A 22,420-nucleotide genomic window follows, 5' to 3' on the forward strand; every position below is an offset into this window, starting at 1 on the left:
AAAGAAAACACCATTACTCCACATAATCTTGCAAAATCATATTCACACTAATACCCACCTGTATTACACCAGTTATTCACAGCAAGCATGCATTAATTGTTTCCATATCTGAGTTCATACTGATATCTACTCCATTAATAACCCCCATTAAAGCCATTAATAACCCAGCAAAATATTTTCCAAAATTACCTCTTTGAAAAAAAGTTCATGGAGTTTTGCACAGGAAAATTACTGCTGCTCTGTGTACACCAGCCGGAGTACACCCAGCCAAAAAACACCAGCGCATCACCATAATGTGTTCATATTACTTTTAGCTGATACTTAAATTACAGTACATGCTCAACATGATGTGTGTGATGTCGTTAGATTTGTGTTCAAAAAGTACTTTTTCATAATGTTAGTTTTGTAGCTGTTGATTGTATACTATAAATAAACTAATGATCAACGTATAATATGTCGGAGAGATGGGCTTCAATAGACGTGGGAAACCACAAGTCTCTGATTGACTAGAGGTTCTGGGTGAACTTGATGTGCTCAAGAGTGCTTGGGAGCAAGAAATACAAAGCAAGTGTCTGGGTTTCTCGAAGGATAACAACTATACATATAAAGTGGAGAAACTGGAGTAGGGTTATTATTCATCCCGAGGGCCTGAACCAGTATGCAAATCCTTGTCTCCTGTCTACTTTATCGCAAACTCGCGTATACTTTAGCACCAGCGTTCCCTATACTATACAAATACCGTTGTCGGGTATAGGCCATTGATAGATACACATCAACCCGTTTTGCTTACCATGAGAACACATGTACTCCTTCCCGGGATGCTAATGGGTTATCGCAGTAAGACAGCTAGAGTGCGAAAACCATCTCCTTCCTAGAGGCTACCATGTGGTGGCCCCCTAGGAGAGGATGACCCACCCTACTCACCTTGACTCATTTTCGGTCAAGCCATGCATAGCATTCCCCTACCAGTATTTAGTCACGACCTCTATCTTAAGACATTGCCACAACCTAGTTCCTAGGTGGCTAGCTAGTTGGCCCCATGTAACAACTCGTGGGACAAGCGGCTGCCTCCGAGCAGCTTTGCAGACACGACTTCGACCCGAGCCAATTGACCCTAGTAGAGTCTCATAAGTTCAATATTTCTTATGGCTTTGATACATAGACAGGCGATGGACATATAGACCTCCCCGAAAGGGTTCATTTTTGGCCTAGGCCGGAGAAATGCTCGCCCATCACCCACACAGTTTTGATGGCTTGCATTCTATGTTAAGCAAACCGGTGAATTGAGGGATCCCTTAGCCACAATGCTAACCACGTAAAATGCTAATATGTCTTATATCTTTAGAACGGAGGGAGTGTCACTAAAAGAAAATCTGAATTTAATACTTTCCACTAATACACCAAAAATCTGAATTATGACAAACCATATAAAGAAAACACAATTACTCCAGATAATCTTGCAAAATCATATTCACACTAATAGCCACCTGTATTACACCAGTTATTCACAGCAAGCATGCATTAATTGCTTCCATATCTGGGGTTCAAACTGATATCTGCTCCATTAATAACCCCCATTAAAGCCACTAAAAACCCAGCAAAATACTTTCCACAATTACCTCTATGAAAAAAGTTCATGTAGTTTTGCACAGGAAAATTACTGCTGCTCTGTGTACACCAGCCGGGTACACCAGCCAAAACACACCAGCGCATCACCACCAGAAACAGCCGCGCGGACGGACACAGCCACCACCACCGGGGCACGCGCAACCCGTGCGTCCACGCTCCCCCACCCCACCCCCCGCGCAGTCATCGACAGGTGGGCCCCACCGCATCGGCTGCGTTCCCCACGTCGCCTGGCCCCACTCACCCCCCGCCACGTGTCCCGTCGCGTGACTCGCGTCACGTCCCCTTCCCCCCCTTCCGTTCCCCCGGGGAAGCGAGACCTCTGACTTTTTTGCGGCCCCCATCCGACTCCCTGACACGTGGGTCCCACACCTACCGCAGCCCACACGTCAGCGGCACAACCGCAAAGGAGGAAGGCCTCATCAGCGAGAAACCTCTGACCTTTTGCGGCCCGCATCTGAGTCACCGACATCTGGGTCCCACTCCACCACGGCCTCATCATCCGCCCCACACCTGGCCCCCCGACTCGACTCTCCGCGAATTCCCCTCTCCTCGCTTAACCCTCTCCTCGCTTTGCTCGTGCTTTGCTTTGCTTGTTGCTCTCCTCGCGTGAGCTCTCTCCTCCTCTTCTCCCCCACCCGCCTCCTCCTCCTCCTCCTGCTGCTGCTGGGGCGAGGCGATGCCCTAGATCGTAGCCCTAGAACGAGCTTGCGCGGCGAAGCCCCGATCCCCCACACCATTCCCGGAAATGGATCGCCCGCCGCATCTCGTCATCGACCTCAACGAGGAGCCCGAGCCGGCGCCGTGCGAGACGCCCCCTCCCGCCCCCGCCCCCGCCCCAGCGCCCGCGCCGCCGCCCGTTCCAGCGGCGGCGGTGGCGGCTCCTCTTCCTCTTTTCCCGGCGCAGCCGACGGCCCCGGCCGCCGTGGGCGGCGCCGTGGTGAGCCAGGTGGGGATGCTTCCTTACGAGGCGCGTGAGGTGGCGATGGGGATCCATCGGGACGCGGTGGCGCAGGCGCAGGCGCTGAGGGTGGCGGCGGCGAGCGCGATCGAGTCGGTGACGGCGAGGGCGCCGCCGTTCGGGCCGCCGGCGGCGCGGCACCCGGGGGAGGCAGGGCGTGGGAACCCGCCGCCCCCGTGCGCGGCGTGCGGCCTCCCCGAGAACCCCGGGGGGACCATCGTCTGCGACTCCTGCGAGCGCGGGTTCCACCTCGCCTGCGTCCGCGTCTGGCCGCCGCTCATGCCGCCGCCGCCGCCGCCGCCGGCCCCCCCCGGCGCGCGTCGGCCCCGCGCCACCGCCAACGAGGACTGGATATGCCCCGAGTGCGAGATGCGTGGCGCCCGCACCAACAGGTGGAAGCTCGGCCCCGTGCCGCTCGACATCAACGTGCCCCCGCCGAGCACCCCGGACGCGGAGGACCCCGTCGCCGTCGCCACCAGAGACGTCACCAGGCAGTTATCTCAGCTCTCATTTCCTCAACTCCTTTTGCTTACGGCTGACTTGATCCGTTGGTCTAAAAAGTGCTGAAAATTCATGCCGCCTTGCGATGAAATGCTGGTGCTCTGCAGATGGTATTCTTGGTGGGACTAAGCCACACCCGTTAGCGTGGGATGACGCTATGAACCCTTTTTTGTTATGGTTGATGTTTTAATTCATTGTTTGCCATGGTTACAGACTTAATATGTGTGTTACGTTTATCTGCTCTGTTTGACTGTTGATGCATTTGGATCTTAGTCCTGTTGCATGATTGATGCCGAAATGACTGGGTTTCAATTCTATAGTTAGCACTATGTGGCAGTGGCCTTAGTCTTTTTATAGCTTCTTGTTATAGTGATTACTAAATTTAGGTGCCACACTGTTGCTTGTCTCTTTTCTTCCCAATACGCTACGAACCAGATATATTGCACTGTGCAGATGATTTGATGCTTTTACCCTTTGCTTGGTATGGTCAATGGTATTATATTCTGTTGAAGTCTTAGGATCTTGCCTATGTCATTTGTAATTTGCATTCTCAGTTGATTCAAGTAGGAACCTACATGTTCTCTTCATGGCAGATTGGCAGGTCCATGTAGTCAATTTGTAGTTTACTTATAGTCCATATTGATTTTCTGTTGTAGTCTTAGGATCTTTCCTATGTCATTTGTAATTTGCATTCTCAGTTGATTCATGTAGGAACCTACATGTTCTCTTCATGGCATATTGGCAGGTCCATGTATTATAGTCAATTTGTAGTTTACTTATAGTCCATATTGGTTTTGGTCTAGACTATGGGTCCTCGTGTGTTTTGTGTACTTGGCTTCTGGTCTATCCATGAATGCATTAGCTTGACTACATATGCTCCCTACTAACATGGTAACACAGCATAGTTCTGAAAACCTCTAGTTGGCTTCACCAATTTGCTCTTGCCAGTTGCCACAAACAAATAAGGCATGGGAAGAGAACTAGAGCACTAGTTTGTATTAGTTCCCTTCTGTTACCATATTGCTTTTGGTCTAGACTGAGTCCTCATGAATCCCTATTTTCCTAGCATGTTACAAGAGATGGACGGCATCAAAGAAACTCTGTACTTCTCCACCAATCCGTAGTTGGCATGGAATGAATCAATGCTTTTGTTTTTTTGGGGGTTGCTGCTATCAGAATGAATCAGTGCTTTGGTTTTTCAGGGGAGAGCCCATGTAATTGACACACTTACACCTAGTAAGCTCCCTGTGGTGTTTGAATTGCAATGCCACTTTTGGCTACCTTTTCATCCTCCATTTTGGATCTAAAGCGTGCACCATCTTGTCGCTGTTGTGCATTGATGACCTCTATCGCACCATTTGGACCTACATGGAAAGCGATACCAGTTGCGTTGCATTATCTTGTGTTGGTGTTTCTAGCCTCATTGCAATGACCATTCAGGTTTCCTTGCTGCATCTTGTGCTGTCGAGTTACTGTTTCATGGGCAGACTTGTATCACTTGCTTTCCCTCATGATATCACATTCTCAGCTTTTCTCCATTGACCTTATTCTACATCCTTTGGATTTTTATGTTTAAAGGATTTTTTTAGTTTAATCAAAGTTACATGGCCTTCTATTTTTTTTTGAAGCCATTCCAAATTTAGAACATTTGGTGATTATTTCCTTGGTTTGGCACTTGCCATTCTTATCTGATCTAATGATGTGTACCATGCTCGTTCTTCTTTTAGGTTGATCACAGTCCATCTTGGACCGAGTTCAATCTCCACTCTTCTGCCGCATTTATCATGGCCTGTTATCATCGATTCAGTTTTTCACTTGAGTCCTCTTTTTTTAGCCTTCTTCTGATTTGTTGCCTTTGTTGTGACTTGACTATCTTAGTCTTCTTTTCATCACCATCTTGCTAATTGTTGCCACCATTGCTGCTTACAATCATCACCACCTTTTTTTTTTTTGCAATTGTTCGGTGAATCCTTTTATGCCTATACTAGCCAGTGTGATTGTCTTTGTCTCTATGCTATTGGTTTTATATAATAGATTTATGCATCTTTTTTTCTACATTTCCACCAACTTTTTAGATAGTATGATGTGAAAGTGACTGTCCTTTGTTTGCGTACGAAGACTTCCGTTTTGGAAGGCTAACATCATGTAGAGAGGATGTTGTTTGCTCTTCCAACATGTGCATTTGATCAAATAGCAGCATAGTATGGCTTGCTGCATAATTTTGTAGCTTATAGGTTTTATGTAAGAGTACATACCATTTAATTTTAACTTTTAAGGCTACTTGGACATGGGCACCTTCGTTAGAAATCAACACTTGGATTTAGGTGTTCGATTTGGCAATTAAACATGCATATTACTAATTAGAAATGGACATGATTCAATTTGGATTCAGGTGTTTAATTTGGTAATTTTTTTTTTGACATGGGTGTTTGAGTGGAATAGCACTTCATATTTTTTTATAATTTACTAAGGGAGGCCATCTTTGGTCCTATTATTGTAGTCTAATGATCTCATGATAGTGATTTGACGATAAAATGTTACTGTTGTTGGGCTCGTAGGCATATGGGCCTATTAGAACCAATCATAATTGGCATATTTGTCTTGAATGAATGCCAACAGATACATGTCTTCTGTTTATGTATAGGAGATGTTGGGAAAATGTTTGATAAGAACATGGAATAGGAGATGTTGGGGAAATGTTTATAAGAACATGGAAACCATTAAGGAATTGGAAGACATAGGTTATCGTGGCAGCCGAGGTGGTCAATCCCAAAGATTAAAAGTTGCTTTTTTAGATGTCTAATTTCCTTTTTCCATGTTATGTACTTATGTAGACTGATATCTTTTGTAGTTATTTCTGCCTCTTATAAGCTCTTGGTAGGAGGTATTTTCTATCAGGGCCCCATGTTTGAGATAGAACAATCAACAAAGTAGTACTCCCGCAAAGTCTATAGTTTCTCTCCCCATGTGCTTCTCTCCTTCAAGCCAATATTGTATGATCTCCACCTAGTACTTACCATGTTATGAGCCAAGGCTCAAGTCAGATTACCGAGTATCCATATTAGAGGAGAGTGTAGATTGTATACCCATTTTCTGTTTCTATCTCATTTTGATGATCTCTTGTACCGGTATATTGGCTAGGGTCCTAGTTGGCTATATATATCACAACTGCCCCCCTCCCCAACCCTGCAACAGGTGTGAGCCGTTTTCCCTAATTCTATCTTTCTACATGGTATTAGATTCAGAGTTCTTACCTTTTCCGGTGCCCTAGCGCTGCTGCGTCCTCTTGGCCATGCGATCTCGCACACCTTCTGTACGTTGACGACATGTCTGCACTCCGAGTTCGCCATGACAGACCTTGGCGACCTCCATCACTTCTTCCTCTGCATCTCCGTCAAGTGCTCCTCCGACGGCCTATTCCTGTCTCAATGACAATGCACCGTGGATCTACTTCAACGAGCAGGCATGGTCGAGTTCTACTCTACTGCGACACCAACGGATGCACATGCTAAGCTGTATGTCAGAGACAGTCCACCTCTTGATAACCCAGTGGAGTATATAGGAGTCTCGCCGATGCTTTGCACTACCTCAAGTCGACTCAACCGGATCTGGTGTATGTCGTTCAACAGGTGAGCCTCTTCATGCATGATCCTTGACAAGCGGATTCTCCGCTACGTGAAGGGCACTCTCTCCATCGGCCTTCACATTGGCACCGACAAAGTCCAGGCTTACACCGACGTGGACTGGGCTAGTTGTCCTAACTCATGCCGCTCCACATCAAGCTACTACATCTTCCTTGGAGATAATCTAGTTGCTTGGTCTTCGAAGCACCAGACCACTGTCTCCCTTTCTAGTGCTGAGGCAAATATCATGCTGCAACCCACGTCGCCGTCGAGTGTTGTTGGTTGTGGCAATTACTTAAGAAACTTCATATTCGGCCATCATTGTCTACTACGATAACGTTAGTGCTGTCTATATGACAACCAATCCGGTTCATCGTCGCGCGAAGCATATCGAGATTGACATTCACTTTGTTTCTGAGAAGGTTGCTTTGGGGCAGGTTCATGTGCTACATGTCCTGTCTTCTCACCAGTTTGCGTACATCATGACCAAAAGCCTACCTATTTAGTTATTTACTGATTTTAGGTCGAGTCTTTGCGTTTGTGATCCTCCCGTTGCAAATGCGGGCGGGTATTGGAGGAAAGTGTATATTGTATAACTTTTTTTTTGTTTCTATCTCCTCTTTTCGAGGATCTCTTGTAACTACCGGTATATTGGCTATATATATAACAACCGCCCCCACTGTTGGGGGAATGGCTCCGGATGACGGAGCCGGCCTCCGTCAGTAGGGAAACTCTGCCCGGAGCCATCCACCAAGGGAGAATGACCGAAGGCAACAGCTACCCCGATGATCGAGTCCGACTAAAGGCTTCAGAGCCGACCAAGGGCTCCGAAGCACATCACCAACTCCGAAGCTGACCAACCGCCCCAGTGCCTACCATAGGCTTCGGAGCAGACCAACGGCTCCGGAGCAGACCAACAACTCTGGAGCAGATCAATGACTCCAGAGCGAATCAATGACTCTAGAGCCAATCACTGGCTTCGGAGCTAACCAATGGCTCCGAAGCAGATCGAAGGCCCGAAGTGTCCGGGGAGCTAAAATACTCGAGCGTGGAGAAATGGTTCACGAGCGTAGTGGGGCACCATTAATACGCACTACGCATCCGCCAACCACCTCTGACATCCTAACAAGGGCAAGATGGCATCCGCTATTATCCGGGGGCATGCCTTTACCTGGATAATAGCCATCACCCTCGGGAAGCGTCATCGCTTCCTTAATGGGCGCAGCCCTCCCTGTCTCTAGGGGTTTTACCGACTGCCCTAGGGCTGGCCCACCGGCCAGCCGCTCTACATCTTATCTAGCTAGGGTAAAGATGTAACTTCCTCTTGTACCCCATGTATAAATATGTAAGCATTGTCCACAGTTAGGGACAGATTGAGTACAAAATACACATTGAATACACTGTTTGGACTTTGTTCCAACACCCACCATATATGTGAAGAGTTTTCCCTAATTCTATCTTTCTACAATCCACACTTTTAACGTCACAACAACCATTGACAACATGAACAACCACCTTCAATAACATTGCGTCTATGGTAGATGATATTATATCATCATTGGTCAAGTGGGTTATGTTGTTTTCTGTGGCATTTTAATAGTTGTGCTGACACCCATGCCAACTCCATCTCAAACGATCGTCTTCGGCTCCATCACTGGCCTTGTCAAAGAAAAAGAAGACTCTTATCTTGAGTTCTCTTGGTGTTGACATTGGCAGTGGCCAATGGGACATGCCTTATGTCATGTTGAGCGCAACATATTGCCAATTGTTACCAAGTCCCGCGATTAGTCGTAAAGTTGGTCAAGCCACACGACTAGAGTGCCACGACTTGACTGAATAGCAAGCCACACGATTAATCGTGGTTAGTTGTAAATTTAGTAAGAGATGATCGTGCATATCTCTACTTGTAAATGATGGTAAGACGACCATATATAGAATTAATCAATAACATACCACAAACACAAAACGTTTCTCACATCACTGAAGAACGTATAGATTTAGACATATTGAAATAGCTAATCTTTATTTCCTTGATGGACAAACAATGTCGAACCATATTTTAGATAGCTACAATAACATAAAATCAGGAAGTAAAACACATACGGATGAATGATTGGAATGTAAAGCAAAGTTTCCACTACTTGATTGGAGTAAAAAATCGGATTGGACAGATTGAAGAAAGTATTTTCTTACTTGTTTTGCGTATGGAGTTTGGCACGTGAGAATTGTAGCTCTCCGCACAACGGCTTTTTTAGAATTGTTCAACTAGATCCCTGCAATTTATTTTTTTAGAATTGTTCAATTGGCAAGTGAGATGTTTTGTCAGATTATATGTGCTGGAATTATGACATCAAATTTATTAGTATATATATATATATATATATTTATTTTAATGATGTCACAATTTTCGCGTGCCTTTTCATGGAGTTGGTAGACTTAGTCTATACTCCCTAGACCTTACCCTTTATATATGGCCTATCATCCTAGACTCCTTGCAATCCATCTCCTCAATTGAAGTATTGAAAAAATAGGTGGAAAAGAGGAAGGGTTAGGAAGAGATCATCTAAGAGAGGGAAGGGGGAAGGGTGAGGGAGAGATCATCTCTAACTTGCTTCTTCAGCGCTCTTTTGCAATCAATGCTGAATCTCTCTTGAACTGATAGGACAGCGAGCGATTCGCAAATCTGTCCATCTGGAGGTATAGATCTAGGCCTGAGTCTAATTTTTTTCGTTTTCTGTTGGTGGTACAGGTGGTTCCGTGAGGATTTTGGAGGGGTTAATGGTTTGTTGCTCTGTTCATCTGGTGCTTTGCATCTAGGGTATCAACAATTATAGATCTGCAATTCTTTGAGGCGTTTAAGGCCTTCTTTGGAACATAGGAATTTTGGAGGACTTTTGTGGGTGTTGAATTAGTTTGGTGAAAATCGTGTAAAATCCTTGTGATCCATAGGAGCCCTAAACCTTCAGCACATCGTGCCTACTGGTTTTGACATAACATCGGAATTTGTGTCTTGCTATGTTGATCCTTCTCTGGAACTGTTCTGTTCATGGCCTTAACCATCTGCTTTAATATGCTTGTTTTAGGTTTTTTTTTTCATGTAGTGCTGTTTGGTATCAGTGGAGAAAAGTAGGGGGAGAATAATATCAGATGATTGAAATCTAGGAATTTGAGTTTTGGGAAGATGATTCAAATCTATGTTGATTGCATAGCTACAATAAAATGATTTACCTGATCCATGTGTTCCAACCATGGTCTTATTGTTTGAATCTTGTTTATGTGCTATACTGAAAGCGTGCTGTATTCTCTATAGTTCATTGTGCTGCAATCCTTCCATAGTTACACATGAATAATGATATTTGTGTTTTTTTTGTCAAGTGGACCTGTTTTGATCACTATTCACTTGAAAAATCTGTACAAAGGAAAACACCTCTGATCTCTTGAAATTCTGGTTTGTTGCAAAGCAAAATGAAACTGCAAGTAACCCAGAGTGTTTTTGGCTGCTCTGACTAACATTATCTGAAGTTTTTGGAAGTTTTCTAATGATGTTTGTCATACGAACACTATTATCACTAATTAATATATCCTTTTGATCTGCAGAACAAATGCTGCAGATGGAGCGCATTTGACTGAGTTTGCTGTGCAGCTGCCACATTTTGAGGGGCTTCACTTAAAGAACACTGCTCTTTATGGTAAGGATTAGAGAACAATCATATCTAGGCAAGAGAGATGTGTAGAAGCTTTTGGCTGGAAATTTACTATGCCTTCAAAGCCCTGTAACTTTTTTAAGAACATTTTTTTGTGTTAAGTGATAACCATCAACATCAAATCCTGCTAGCTGCTATACTCAGTGCATAGTTGCTCAAGAAATTCATCGTATGTTGTTTTGCTCAGTTAGGCATAACACGTGCTTGTCTGTAAACTTCAACTTCATGATAATTCCCAGAAATTTGTGAGCCTTACCAATATTTGAATTCTCCTGCATGGTGTTTTATGCTGTGTATCTTATACCTGTGTGGCTTCAAAGGTGACTATTATTGGTGCAGCTTATGACAACTCCACTACTTTCTTGTTGCAGATGGGAATCAGTTTATGCCAGCATTTGGTCTTGCTCATTGTCTGAGCATGAGACAACAATTTACTTCCATGGACCGTGATATCATGGCTGATGGAAACATAGTGCAAAGGTCAATTCATTTGCGCAGAAAGAGAAGGGATCTTCCACAGACATCATCATTACCCAAGTTTGCTGAGAACCACGAGCTTGGAAGTGCCAATATCTTTATGGATCCATCTTTTTACACAAAAGCAACAGAGTCTAGTTCTACAGAAAACAAAAGTTCATCAAAGCCTCCAAAATTTCTTGGGGAAAATAGTAGCCGTCGACCACATCATCGTACTGTGAGTATCTTATTGTCCATTTTATATAGTTCTCTATCCACTGTCCACTTTAGAAATTGCAGAACCACATGTACATGTACCATACTACCATCCTAAATATTTACTCCCTCAGTCCCCTAATATAAGGGATTTTGACATTTTACTTGCATTGTTTGATCACTCGTCTTATTCAAAAAATTTGTGCAAATATAAATAATGAAAAGTTGTGCTTAAAGTACTTTGGATAATAAAGTAAGTAAAAAAAATAATAATTCCAAAATTTTTTGAATAAGACGAATGGTCAAACAGTATAAGCAAAATGTCAAAATCCCTTATATTAGGGGACGGAGGGAGTATATGACAAATGTATAGAAGACATGATGGCTGGTTTAAATTCTGAAAGGTTTGATCAATTTTGACTTTTCGAGGATTAATTGATGGCAGGCTGTGTTCGCCTCCCGCACACGCAAAACGGAGTGACTCATTTTCTTATAAATAATTAAGTACTCCCTCCATTTACTTTTGATAGTCATATTTCCAAATCTGAAAAATTTATTTTTGATAGGCATATTTCAATCCAACAACCTATTCTCTTAATGACTTTCTCGGATTTAATGCGTGACTCTCTATTCTTCCACACAAGATTAGCTACATGGGCATCGAGAAATGTAAATATTAACGAATCGCTTGTTTGCGAGGAATAACTAGTAGCATGTTTAAATGGATGATAAGTAGAATTACTTATCCTTGGTCTATGTGTCAAGATGAAATATGACTATCAAAAGTAGATGGAGGGAGCATTTATTATTATTATTATTTTAAAAATGGATTAATATGGTTTTTTAAAAGCAACTTTCGTATATATTTTTTTTGCAAAAAAACGCACCGTTTAGCAGTTTGAAAAGCGTGTGCGCGGAAAACGAGGGAGGTGAGTTGGGAAAGTTGGGGAAAGAACTCAGCCTAAATGGATCTACATGTACATGTGGGAAATCTATTCTCATATGTTATTTTCCAAAGGCACAGACTTGTAGTTTCTGGAATTGCATATTTATATGTTGACTCCTATACTGAATTTGACAATATTGCTTTGTTGTGTATCTCTAGGTTGGCCTACCTGTTCAATATAGTGATTTCTTTATCACCAGTTTGGGAGAAATCGATAAAAGGCCAAGCTACCATAATTCCTACCAGATATGGCCAGTTGGTTTTACGTCTTACTGGCATGACAGAATTACTGGTTCACTGTTCGAGTGTGAGGTGTGTGACGGAGGGAATTTTGGGCCTTTGTTTAAGGTGAGAAGGATATCATGTTCAGTGTTCCCTCTTCCAGATGCATCAACAATTCTCTCTCAAAATAGTACAAGAAAGGCTGAGACAATAGAAACAAATGAAAACAACACTTTGCTTGAAGATACTGCTAATGATACAGATGATAATATCTTAATGCTCCTATCAGACTCTTCTGAGACCAATCAAGATTTGTTATCATGTTTTAGCAATGATATGGAGAGCAAAATGACTTCTTTAGGTTGCAATGATTTGCATAGTTCAAATAGGTCGGTACCAACAGTACCGTCACACTCTGGGACTGACAAAATTGGCGAGTTTACGTTTGAGGGAACATCTCCTTCCTCAGTATGGAGGATGATTTCTTGTGCTATGATGGAAGCTTGTGAAAAAATGTACAAGGAACATGGCCATTTGGTGTTCTTCTGCACACATGGTACTGAAAAGCATTCATTTGACAGTGGGAGTGGATTTCAGGACTTTAATGGTCCTTACACTCCATTAACTAGATTTTGCTCATCTTATGGGCCCAGTATACCGAGAATTGTAGAAAAGGAGAATGATGTGGAGCCTACTTATTCACTACTCAAAGAATGGCTATACCAAGATAGAATTGGGTTTGACTTGGAATTCGTTCAAGAAATTGTAGAATCTCTTCCTAGATCTAGGGCTTGTTCAAATTACCAGTTCTTGTGCAACAGGGCTGAATTCGTCTCTTCTTTGACAGTTGCAAGTGGTTCACTTAGAGTTGTACATAAAAATGGTCAGAGTAATGGAGACGTCATGTCATATGGCAGACATGGGTCTGTGGTGACTGGGCTACAGGATCATACCCAGCCTAGTGGTTTTAGAATCCGTGAACTTCCTCTGGGACGTCCTATTAGCAATAAGCTTCCGCCAGAGTTGGCAGGAGAGGTTCTCCAGGTATAACTCTATGCATATGTTTTCCATTTCTCTTCTATTTGATCGAATGTACCTGTACACACTTGTCCAAATCTACTAATTATTGCATCTGATTCCTTGCAATCTTCTTGTAGATATGGGAATTCCTGGGACGTTTCTCTGAAATAATTGGCCTGAAAGAAATTCCTTCATATGAGCAGCTAGAAGATGAACTTATTGACCCATGGCCAATTTGTGCAGATCAGAAAGAGAAGTTATCAAATGACATTCACAGGGATCACACTTCGCCGATTAATTCCCCTGCAAATGTTTCTACATCATATTCAAATGGTGAATCGGGTCTAACCAGTAATGAAGAGATTGTATCTTTGTTCATCCCTGTTGAAACTTCTTCTATGAAGAAAGCTGCTCAAGATAAATCGGCAGCTCAGACGCTTGGAAGATGCAGTGGCGTAGTGTTGCCTGGGGTTCACCTTACACTCTTTAGGGTTCTTTTTGGTGAGCTATTATCTAAGGTTGCAATTTTTGTAGATCCAAACATTGATCCTAAAGAATCAAAAACTAGGCGTGGAAGAAAGAAAGACACTGAGAATCTCATTTCAGCAAAAGAATTTAAATTTGACATGCTAACAGCTAACAAGTTGACTTGGCCGGAATTGGCAAGAAGGTATATTTTAGCCATTTCGTCCATAAGTGGGTGCATGGATTTATCTGATATTTCAAGTCGAGAAGGAGTGAAATTATTCCGCTGTCTACAAGGTGATGGTGGTATTCTGTGTGGTGCACTACCTGGGGTTGCTGGCATGGAAAAGGATGCGTTGGTAAGGAATCGCTTCTTGGTTTAGCTGAACTTCTGTTTATGATGAATATATCTAGTTTTTTATGTATCATATATGGAATGTTGGCTTTTTTTAGTAGCGCCGATGTAACTTTTAGCTTGCTTCGGTCATATAAGATGGTATTTGCTATCTTCTCTTCGTGTTTTTCTTCAATTTTTTATTTTCCACTCATTCATTTAAACATTATCAAGTTTTTTACTTATATTTCTACCCTTATACGATTTTGTCTTCTTTTAAGTTGTGAGGAAAAGATATATGCTAGCAAAACTAGCTAGCTGGACAAAAAATTTTGATATCTCATAATATGCTGTGAACTTTCTGCACTGTTTATCATTATTATAATTCTATAGAACATTCTCTGTTACCAACCATATCAACACTTTTACCTTATCTTGAGGGAGAACAGTAGAACCCCTTATTCTGCTTGTATAATTCTTTATGTTTGTTGTTCTATGAATAATAGATGAAAGGATGTTGCCTATCAGTGCAGGATAATCAGTTAACCAAATCTAGGAAGATATTTCCTATGGTTCTATAGGGAGCCCCTTTACCTGTTTTTAGAGATTTTTGCTGTTAAATGATGCCTATGGCGACAAAATTCTTATTTTTCTCTTATGTTACTAGAGAATTTTTTTTCATGTTCCGAATAACAAAGCTGAAATTGAGATTTCCTAGCTACAGCAATTACATGTCCAGCTACATCATTCTGAATATAAATCTGACCTGGAAGGATGCGTTAATGTGTTACTGTCTGTCATATAACTTATCTGTAACTTTTTCTACTTCATTTCCATCTGCAGTTGTGTAAAGAAAACTACAAATACAATCTCCATGTTAAGTAGCCTTGTGTTCTCTAAGGAGAAAATATAATTTTTCTTATGCTGTACTTTATACACTAATCTTCTTGTATTTTCAGCTGCTTGTGGAGGCTGAAAATTTGATATGCAAATCTTCGGTGAATGAAGAAAGTAAGGTTTTTATGATGGATCAAAAGGATACTGACATGGTAGATTCTCCTGAGGTGTCTGCTACTGATAATAAAACATTGCCTGACTGGGCAAAATCACTGGAGCCTGTGAGAAAATTACCAACAAATGTGGGGACACGAATTAGAAAATGCGTTTATGAATCTTTGGAGAGAAAACCTCCGGAATGGGCAAGGAAAATTTTGGAGCATTCAATCAGTAAAGAGGTCTACAAGGGTAATGCATCTGGACCAACTAAGGTTAGTGTGCTCCCTGCAACTATGGCTCAATCTTCTGCAAAATAATGATTTTCACATACTGCTTTATGTTAAGAGTATTTAAAGCATGGTCTCATATTAGTTTAGGTTTATTACCATGTGTTTTTCTGCTTATATTAGGACTTGGGAGTCCTCATGTACCCTATATGTTTGGCTCTTGCCAAGTTGGCATACAACATTAATTCATCTGTTGAGTTCCTGTCATACATCATGTAATACATATTGCATGATAGTTCCGTATCTCCCCAATAGTTTGTGCTTTTACTATGTCTATTGTATTCCCTAAAAAAGATGTGATGAAAAAAGGGAGCCCCATGAGAACAATCACTGTGACCTTTGATTTTGATGAGAGGCTTTGGTGGTCCAATGAGTTTTTTATGTTTATCTAGTTGGTTAGTCAAGGTTTAATAGCTCTTGTAGCTGTAGGTCATACGTTTTAACTTTCTTAATTTCAGCTCACATGCCTTCCCTCATGACTGTGTCGGATTTTCTGCTGATGTGATGATGCTTGATGCTTCCATGGCTTAGTTTAGCTGGAAAAATGTTGACATTAGCTCTGTGTTGAAATTGCATTTCTACTAATATGCTCCCTCCGTCTCACAATATTGCTACTTCTCCGCCTACCTCTCAACCAATCACAACCTTTTCCCATTAATTTTTTACCTACTTTCTCATCTCAACTTATCACAACCATTCCTCACCCCTACCTTAATCTCATAAAAAAAAAGGGCATAAGTAGTTGTATTTTGAGATGGAGGGAGTAGTGTATATGCCAAAAAGTGATCTAATGGCAAGGCCATGCTTAAACATCATTCAAAAGAAATGGATCTGGCATTAGATTAAATTTGATGTCCATGCTGATATTTTGTGTTTCTTTTGTTCTTAAGAAGTTCCTATCCCTATGCCTAAAATATTGTTTGGTTGCATACCTTTTTTTTTTGTTACAGAAAGCAGTTCTATCTGTGTTGACAGAAGCATGTCGTGTAAAAGTACCACATAATCCAGAAAAGCCAAGAAAAGAGAGAAATGCTATTTCCATCTCAGAGGCTATCTTGAAGAAGTGCCGTATTGCCCTGCGCTCTGCTATTTCCTCAGATGAATCCAAACTTTTTGGGAATTTGCTCGGAACTACTCTAGTGAATTCCAATGAAAATGAGGATGAAGGCATACTAGGATTCCCTGGTATGGTGTCCCGCCCTTTGGACTTCCGCACAATTGATATAAGGTTGGCTATGGGAGCTTACTATGGATCATGGGAGGCTTTTCTTGAGGATGTCCAGGAAGTATGTTTTACTTTAACATTTATAATATTATTCAATTATGATGCACATGATATATTTTGCAAGATTTTTCATGTATGTTTTGCTAATGTGGATCCAATGAATTCTGTTTGCACTGTTGTAACAACTTGGAACAGCAGTTAGTTTATTTTGTGAATTTTTTATGGTGATATTTTGTGAACCTACTATAGTAATTCTTGCTCATTTACATGTAAAATTGAGCTGTTCATTTGCATAACTAATTGAGCAGTGCAAAAATACTGAAACATATTCTAATTAATATTCTGTCTTCGACTGCAAGAAGTTCCCTGGTCAAATTATGCTGCCATTATGCTTTCCTGTAGGTAATACGCAACCTGCACACTGCATTTGGTGATCGCCCTGATGTGCTTGAAATGGTTGTTGCATTGTCTCAGAGTTTTGAGTCATTGTACAAGACAGAGGTTGGTTAATCCTATTTTTCTGTTGCATCTTTGCTTTTCTGTTCAGCTTTATTGTTCCTCCAAATGCCATCACAATAACTAGATATTGTACAAAATACCAATAGCCATTACATTTTCCATTCATGGGTTTTGTCACCATTCATTGCACCCTTGAGCTACATTGGTCAGACCATTGTTGTAAACGATTATCAGTTTAGTTTACCTATCCAATTTAGTTTCATAATCTAATGATGGAAACAATGTTATTGTTACTTGAAAAAAAAAACCACCTCTTTGTGTGTTATCTCATGTGATTGCTAATGCTGATTCGAATATATAGATCCTTTTTATAGTTTCATATTTTAAAACATTATAGTCAGGGTTATGTAGAAGTCTTTTATCTTCTCATTTCCCTTCTACTTGGCTGGTGCAGGTGCTTGACCTTGTTGAGAAATTTGACAAATACCTCTCGGACAAGAATGCTGGTTCAGAAATGCACGAGGAGCTACATGATATTCTAACTGCAGCGAACAGCTTACCTAAAGCTCCATGGGAAGATGGCGTTTGCAAAGTATGTGGTATTGATAGGGACGATGATAGTGTTCTGCTATGTGACAAATGTGACTCAGAATACCACACTTACTGCTTGAATCCCCCACTAGCCCGTATACCAGAAGGGAACTGGTACTGTCCATCATGTATGTTAGGTCAAACGAAAGCACATCATGATCAGGGTGTTCAAGATGTGAAACGGCAGCAAAAGAAATTTGTTGGGGAGGAAGCCCATGCCTTTCAAGAGGAACTTAATAAATTAGCTACAGCAATGGAAGAGAAGGAATATTGGGACCTTAACATGCAAGAGGTTTGTTTTTCTTTTTTCCTTTGTATTTGAAGTAAGCTTCTCTGTTGTTAATGTGTGGTATAAACCAAGAGGCTCCTCAATCCCAAAATAATGACTCAAAATAAGCTTCTTAGAGTTTTGAGTGATACAAGACAAAGTTGGACCTGCTATAGGCCCCTAAACCTATAAGGACTTAAGGTCAGGTCAATAATTTGGAGCTTGAAGTTAATTTTGTCATCCATGGAATAGTATAGTAGCTACAATGTTTTGTTGCTTTGGACATCCAAGTTAAGCAACACGTAAGGAATTGATGTGTTTTTCTTATTTCTCAGTGGTAAATATATACTGCTGGATACAGTTCTTGTTACCATTTCAAATATACCTTGTTATAAGTATGTCTATTTCATGGACATTGCATACAATTTTAGTCTGGTTTGATTTTTTACTTAAGAGTCCTGCCCTCTATTATTGTACTGTACAATACTATGATTGCCTAAGCATTTGCTGGTATGCTGATTTCCATAGTTGACAAAGTGACCTACATATTTGTTTTAATATTTTATTGTGATCTTTGAAATGCAGAGGATATATTTACTGAAATTTCTATGCGACGAAATGCTCAACACTGCTCTAATTAGAGAACATCTAGATCAATGTTCAGATAAGTTAGGCGATCTTCAGCAGAAGTTCCGTGCTTCAAATTTTGAATTGAAAGATTTGAAATATAAGGAGGAGATGAGGACTTCATATGCTAGACAAAGTAGATCTAGTAAAACTGAACAGCATTTTAACAACAGTTCTGGACCCGTGGAAAATCAACAGCAGTGCACGCCCACAGCATTGGACCATCTGGAAGAGGCTGAACAGGGTAATGTTGGAGTTAACCTAAACAACCCAGCTGATGGGGTTCCTGATGGGCAATTGAATGTAGGCAAGCCTTACAAAAGTGACAAAGACATATCCAGTGCATCTATGGTTGAAGAACGCAAATCTTCAGGACTTTCTGAACAACCATCAGGAATGGCTATTGACCAGATTGATGGGGATGCTATTGATGAAGGGTCCCAGAGTTGTGAGAAGAGGTCATTAGGTGCCAAGAGCAGTACATGTGATAACTTGAACTTGAAAGACACTGAATTTAGCACACCTGGAAGAGAGTTGCCTGATGAAAGAGCCAGCACATCATTCCAAGATAATCTTGAAGCATCATCAACTAAATCAATTGAGCTTGATGCTGATAATAATGAAATGGATACTTTATCGGATGACATTTCAAAATTGCAGGATTCAATTAGCTTACTAGAGTCACAGATTAATATGGCATCATCGAGAAGAGAGTGTCTGGGTAAGGATTCCATTGGTCGATTATACTGGGTTATAGGAAGACCGGGTAAACGTCCTTGGTTGGTGGCTGATGGAAGCATGCTGAAACCCAAGGAGAGAGATATCAGTATGGTTAACAGTTATCCCCCATCTGCTTTTGATTGCAAAGGTTGGAATTCAGCATCTATTTTCATTTATGAATCTGATGAGGAAATCCAGTGCCTTCTTGACTGGTTAAGAGACTATGACCCAAGGGAGAAGGAACTGAAAGACTCTATCTTGCAGTGGCAAAGACATTTCTGTCATCAAAGCAGTTCTCCTCTCGTTGATCCTCCAATTTCTGGTCCAAAGGGTGAACAGCTTATGGAGCTTCCAAATACCAAGGCTGCAGTAATTTTGGAACAAAAGTATGGTCTGCAATTGGACCAGGACACAAGTGATCTACCGAAAAAGCGAGGAAAGAAGATAAAGTTAAGTTCTGAAGATAGAACATATCGCTGCGACTGTTTGGAACCTGTATGGCCTTCTCGATACCATTGTTTAACATGTCATGAGACTTATCTCATATCTACAGAGTTTGAGGGGCATAATGATGGAAAATGCAGTAAAATCCACCAGTCTCCTGATGAAAGCAGAGAAAATGATGAGCCAAAAGTGAAGGTTACCAAATCTGATACGAAGGAAAAAGATTCCCTTGAATGTAGCTCTGTCATTGAACCGTCCAGTGACAGAAAATTGATGCAATGCCCATATGACTTTGAAGAAATTTGCAGAAAGTTCGTCACAAATGATTCGAACAAGGAGACAGTAAAGCAGATTGGACTTAATGGGTCCAATGGAGTTCCATCATTTGTGCCTTCACCTGCATTTTTTCTTGAACCTGCAATTGTACAAAGTCAAAACAGAAAAGATGATGAACTCAAGGATTGGACCTCCTCTTTAGAGGAATGCAATGCAATGTCTGCTCAAAAGCTAGTTCAAGAGGTTTCCAAATCTGGTCAAAGTTGTCCTGGCAATGTGGGTGATGAGAAGGTGCAAAAATCTAAAAAGCCCACCCCTGATAATACTTCTGGTGAGGAAGCACATTCTACAACAGGCAAGCCAACACGATTGCTAGCTGTTAATGGGGGGTTGGTTCCAGAGTCATCCTTGAGGCCTCTTATAGGACGAAACTCTCACATACTTAAGCAGCAAAAGATAAACTTGCTTGACATCGAAGCAGCCTTGCCTGAGGAGGCACTGAGAGCCTCAAAGTGTCAGCAAATAAGAAGGCGTTCATGGCGTGCATTTGTCAAAGATGCAGAATCAATATCCCAGGTACCTTAATCTATCTATTCACTGTTTGTTACAGAAATATATCTATGTAGCTTAATGTGTAATCTTGGCATACTGCATTTGGCTTACGTTCATCAAATTGATAGTGTTCCGAAATTCTAAGATATACTCTCAAGCATGCAGCGTTAATTTACCATGTCTTTGTTTGTGTCTGCAACAGTTCAATTTAACTGTAAAATTACTTATACAGGATCCATTTATTTAAAATTTTTAGCAGTAAGTCTAGATTCAAGTGGTTAGTTCCTAAGTTGTAAGTCTAGATACACAAGTAAACAGGATACAGGAATTATGGGCCACCAAGACCTGAGCTATAATTTAGCCCTTTCTTTTTTTAACTTCATTATGTGAAGATGCAGTATAAATTATTACTTGAGAGCTCTTTTGCATTATCCAATTTCCTGATTAATGACATCCATCCTCTTTTAGATGGTTTTGGCGGCTAACTTGTTGGAGGGCATGATAAAAGCTGAGTTCTTGAAGAACGATTGGTGGTACTGGTCTTCCTTCACAGCAGCTATGAAGACATCAACTGTATCCTCACTCGCGCTCAGGGTCTACACTCTAGATGATTGTATCATCTACAGTAAGGATCAAGTTCCAAGCGTTGAGCCAGCTGACAATACAAGGTCTGGAAACAGAGGTGGGAGGAGGAGGAGAGAGCTTGAATCCTTAGCATCATAATGTAGGACTCTCCGTTGTAGACTCCAAAGTTAGAAGCCTCTCGGGCAGCAAAAGAATATTATCCTGCTGTCAAGTAGATCGATGATAGATGATACAAAGTCTTCTGTTATGTCGTCGCTTAAGGAGGGTAGCGTGGTAGACATCGTTCCGGTACCCCTGCAAGAGTTCAACCCTGACTGTGTTTTCTTTTACCTCGTATCTACCAGCCTACCGTTTTTCGACTTCTGTTGTGGTTTTAGGTTCCAGAAGGAAGAATTGGTACTCCATGTGCGAGCATTCGATCTTGATGCCACCATGTAAATTGTTTGAGGCACCTGCAAGTGCTGGCATTTTGATCTGATCCGCCAGGAGTACCCGGTGCAATTTTCTCTGTTGGACTAACCCTATTCATTGTAGAGGTTATTCCATAGGAGATAGAGGAGACATGTCAGGTAGGGAGGATATGTCTCATTTTCTACCCACTTTCACTCTATTAGCCGCAGTGGGTAGTGTAGCGGGTGTTAGTTTCTCATTCTCATGGTCTGTACTTATGTCGTGTTTAGGGGGGGCGCTCTGGGGCGTTGTATTGATCATTTGTTTGATGTTTCTGGCAAGTTTGCAACATCTGATAGGAATGTAGATTCATCTTGCGACAGATATAATTTTGATTGTAACTAAACTGAACTGAAACCAATAATGATTAGTCAACAATGATTCGGCTGCCTGAGCGAGTGGTCGTAATATCTCACTGGTTTCTAATTCTGCAAATTCTGTTTTGCTTATGGTAACGAAAAATCCCATCCTGTGAAATCTTCTTCTGGTTCATTTTAGTGAAAAACGGAGATTGTCAGGATGGGAAAGGAACGAATGATGAAAAATCATCTGCTTCTGATATTGTTTATTGTTGCTACTCTTTTAACTTCTTTGTAATTTTCTAGCCCAAGAATGTATTTTTCCTTAATTAAAAAAAATAGCGAATGAAGGTTCTAACTCCTAACTGCATAAAAAAAGTATGTTGGTATGTGGCATGTTTGCTACGTTTTCGTGTCCTTTTTTTGGACGCATCTCCATGTCTTCTTAGATGTAGTAGACGTTGCTGTGGTGCACGGACACGGTGCTCTGGTACTTGATGTAGCCTCTCTGTTTGGGAGACTATTGCTTTTTGTTTCATGTCTTTGAGAAGGAAGCACGTGAGTATT

General features: G+C 41.5%; 1 protein-coding gene across 2 annotated transcripts; it reads left to right on the plus strand.

Moving 5' to 3' along the window:
* Positions 1–2,154: 2,154 nt before the first annotated feature.
* Positions 2,155–21,964, plus strand: LOC4328584 (methyl-CpG-binding domain-containing protein 9). 2 transcript variants are annotated; one of them, XM_015769847.3, is made up of 11 exons: positions 2,155–3,078; positions 10,309–10,400; positions 10,787–11,109; positions 12,193–13,299; positions 13,413–14,099; positions 15,034–15,342; positions 16,308–16,643; positions 16,985–17,083; positions 17,496–17,924; positions 18,486–20,543; positions 20,988–21,964. In XM_015769847.3, the coding sequence occupies exons 1-11, from the start codon at positions 2,375–2,377 to the stop codon at positions 21,240–21,242; spliced, it is 6,399 nt and encodes a 2,132-aa protein (XP_015625333.1). In that variant the 5' UTR covers positions 2,155–2,374; the 3' UTR covers positions 21,243–21,964. The 2 variants fall into 2 exon arrangements, with proteins under 2 accessions (XP_015625333.1, XP_015625334.1); XM_015769848.3 differs by lacking the exon at positions 2,155–3,078 and adding an exon at positions 9,274–9,408.
* Positions 21,965–22,420: the final 456 nt, after the last annotated feature.

This window comes from Oryza sativa, chromosome 2 (assembly GCF_034140825.1).
Source record: "Oryza sativa Japonica Group chromosome 2, ASM3414082v1".
Classification (NCBI taxonomy): Eukaryota; Viridiplantae; Streptophyta; class Magnoliopsida; order Poales; family Poaceae; genus Oryza; species Oryza sativa.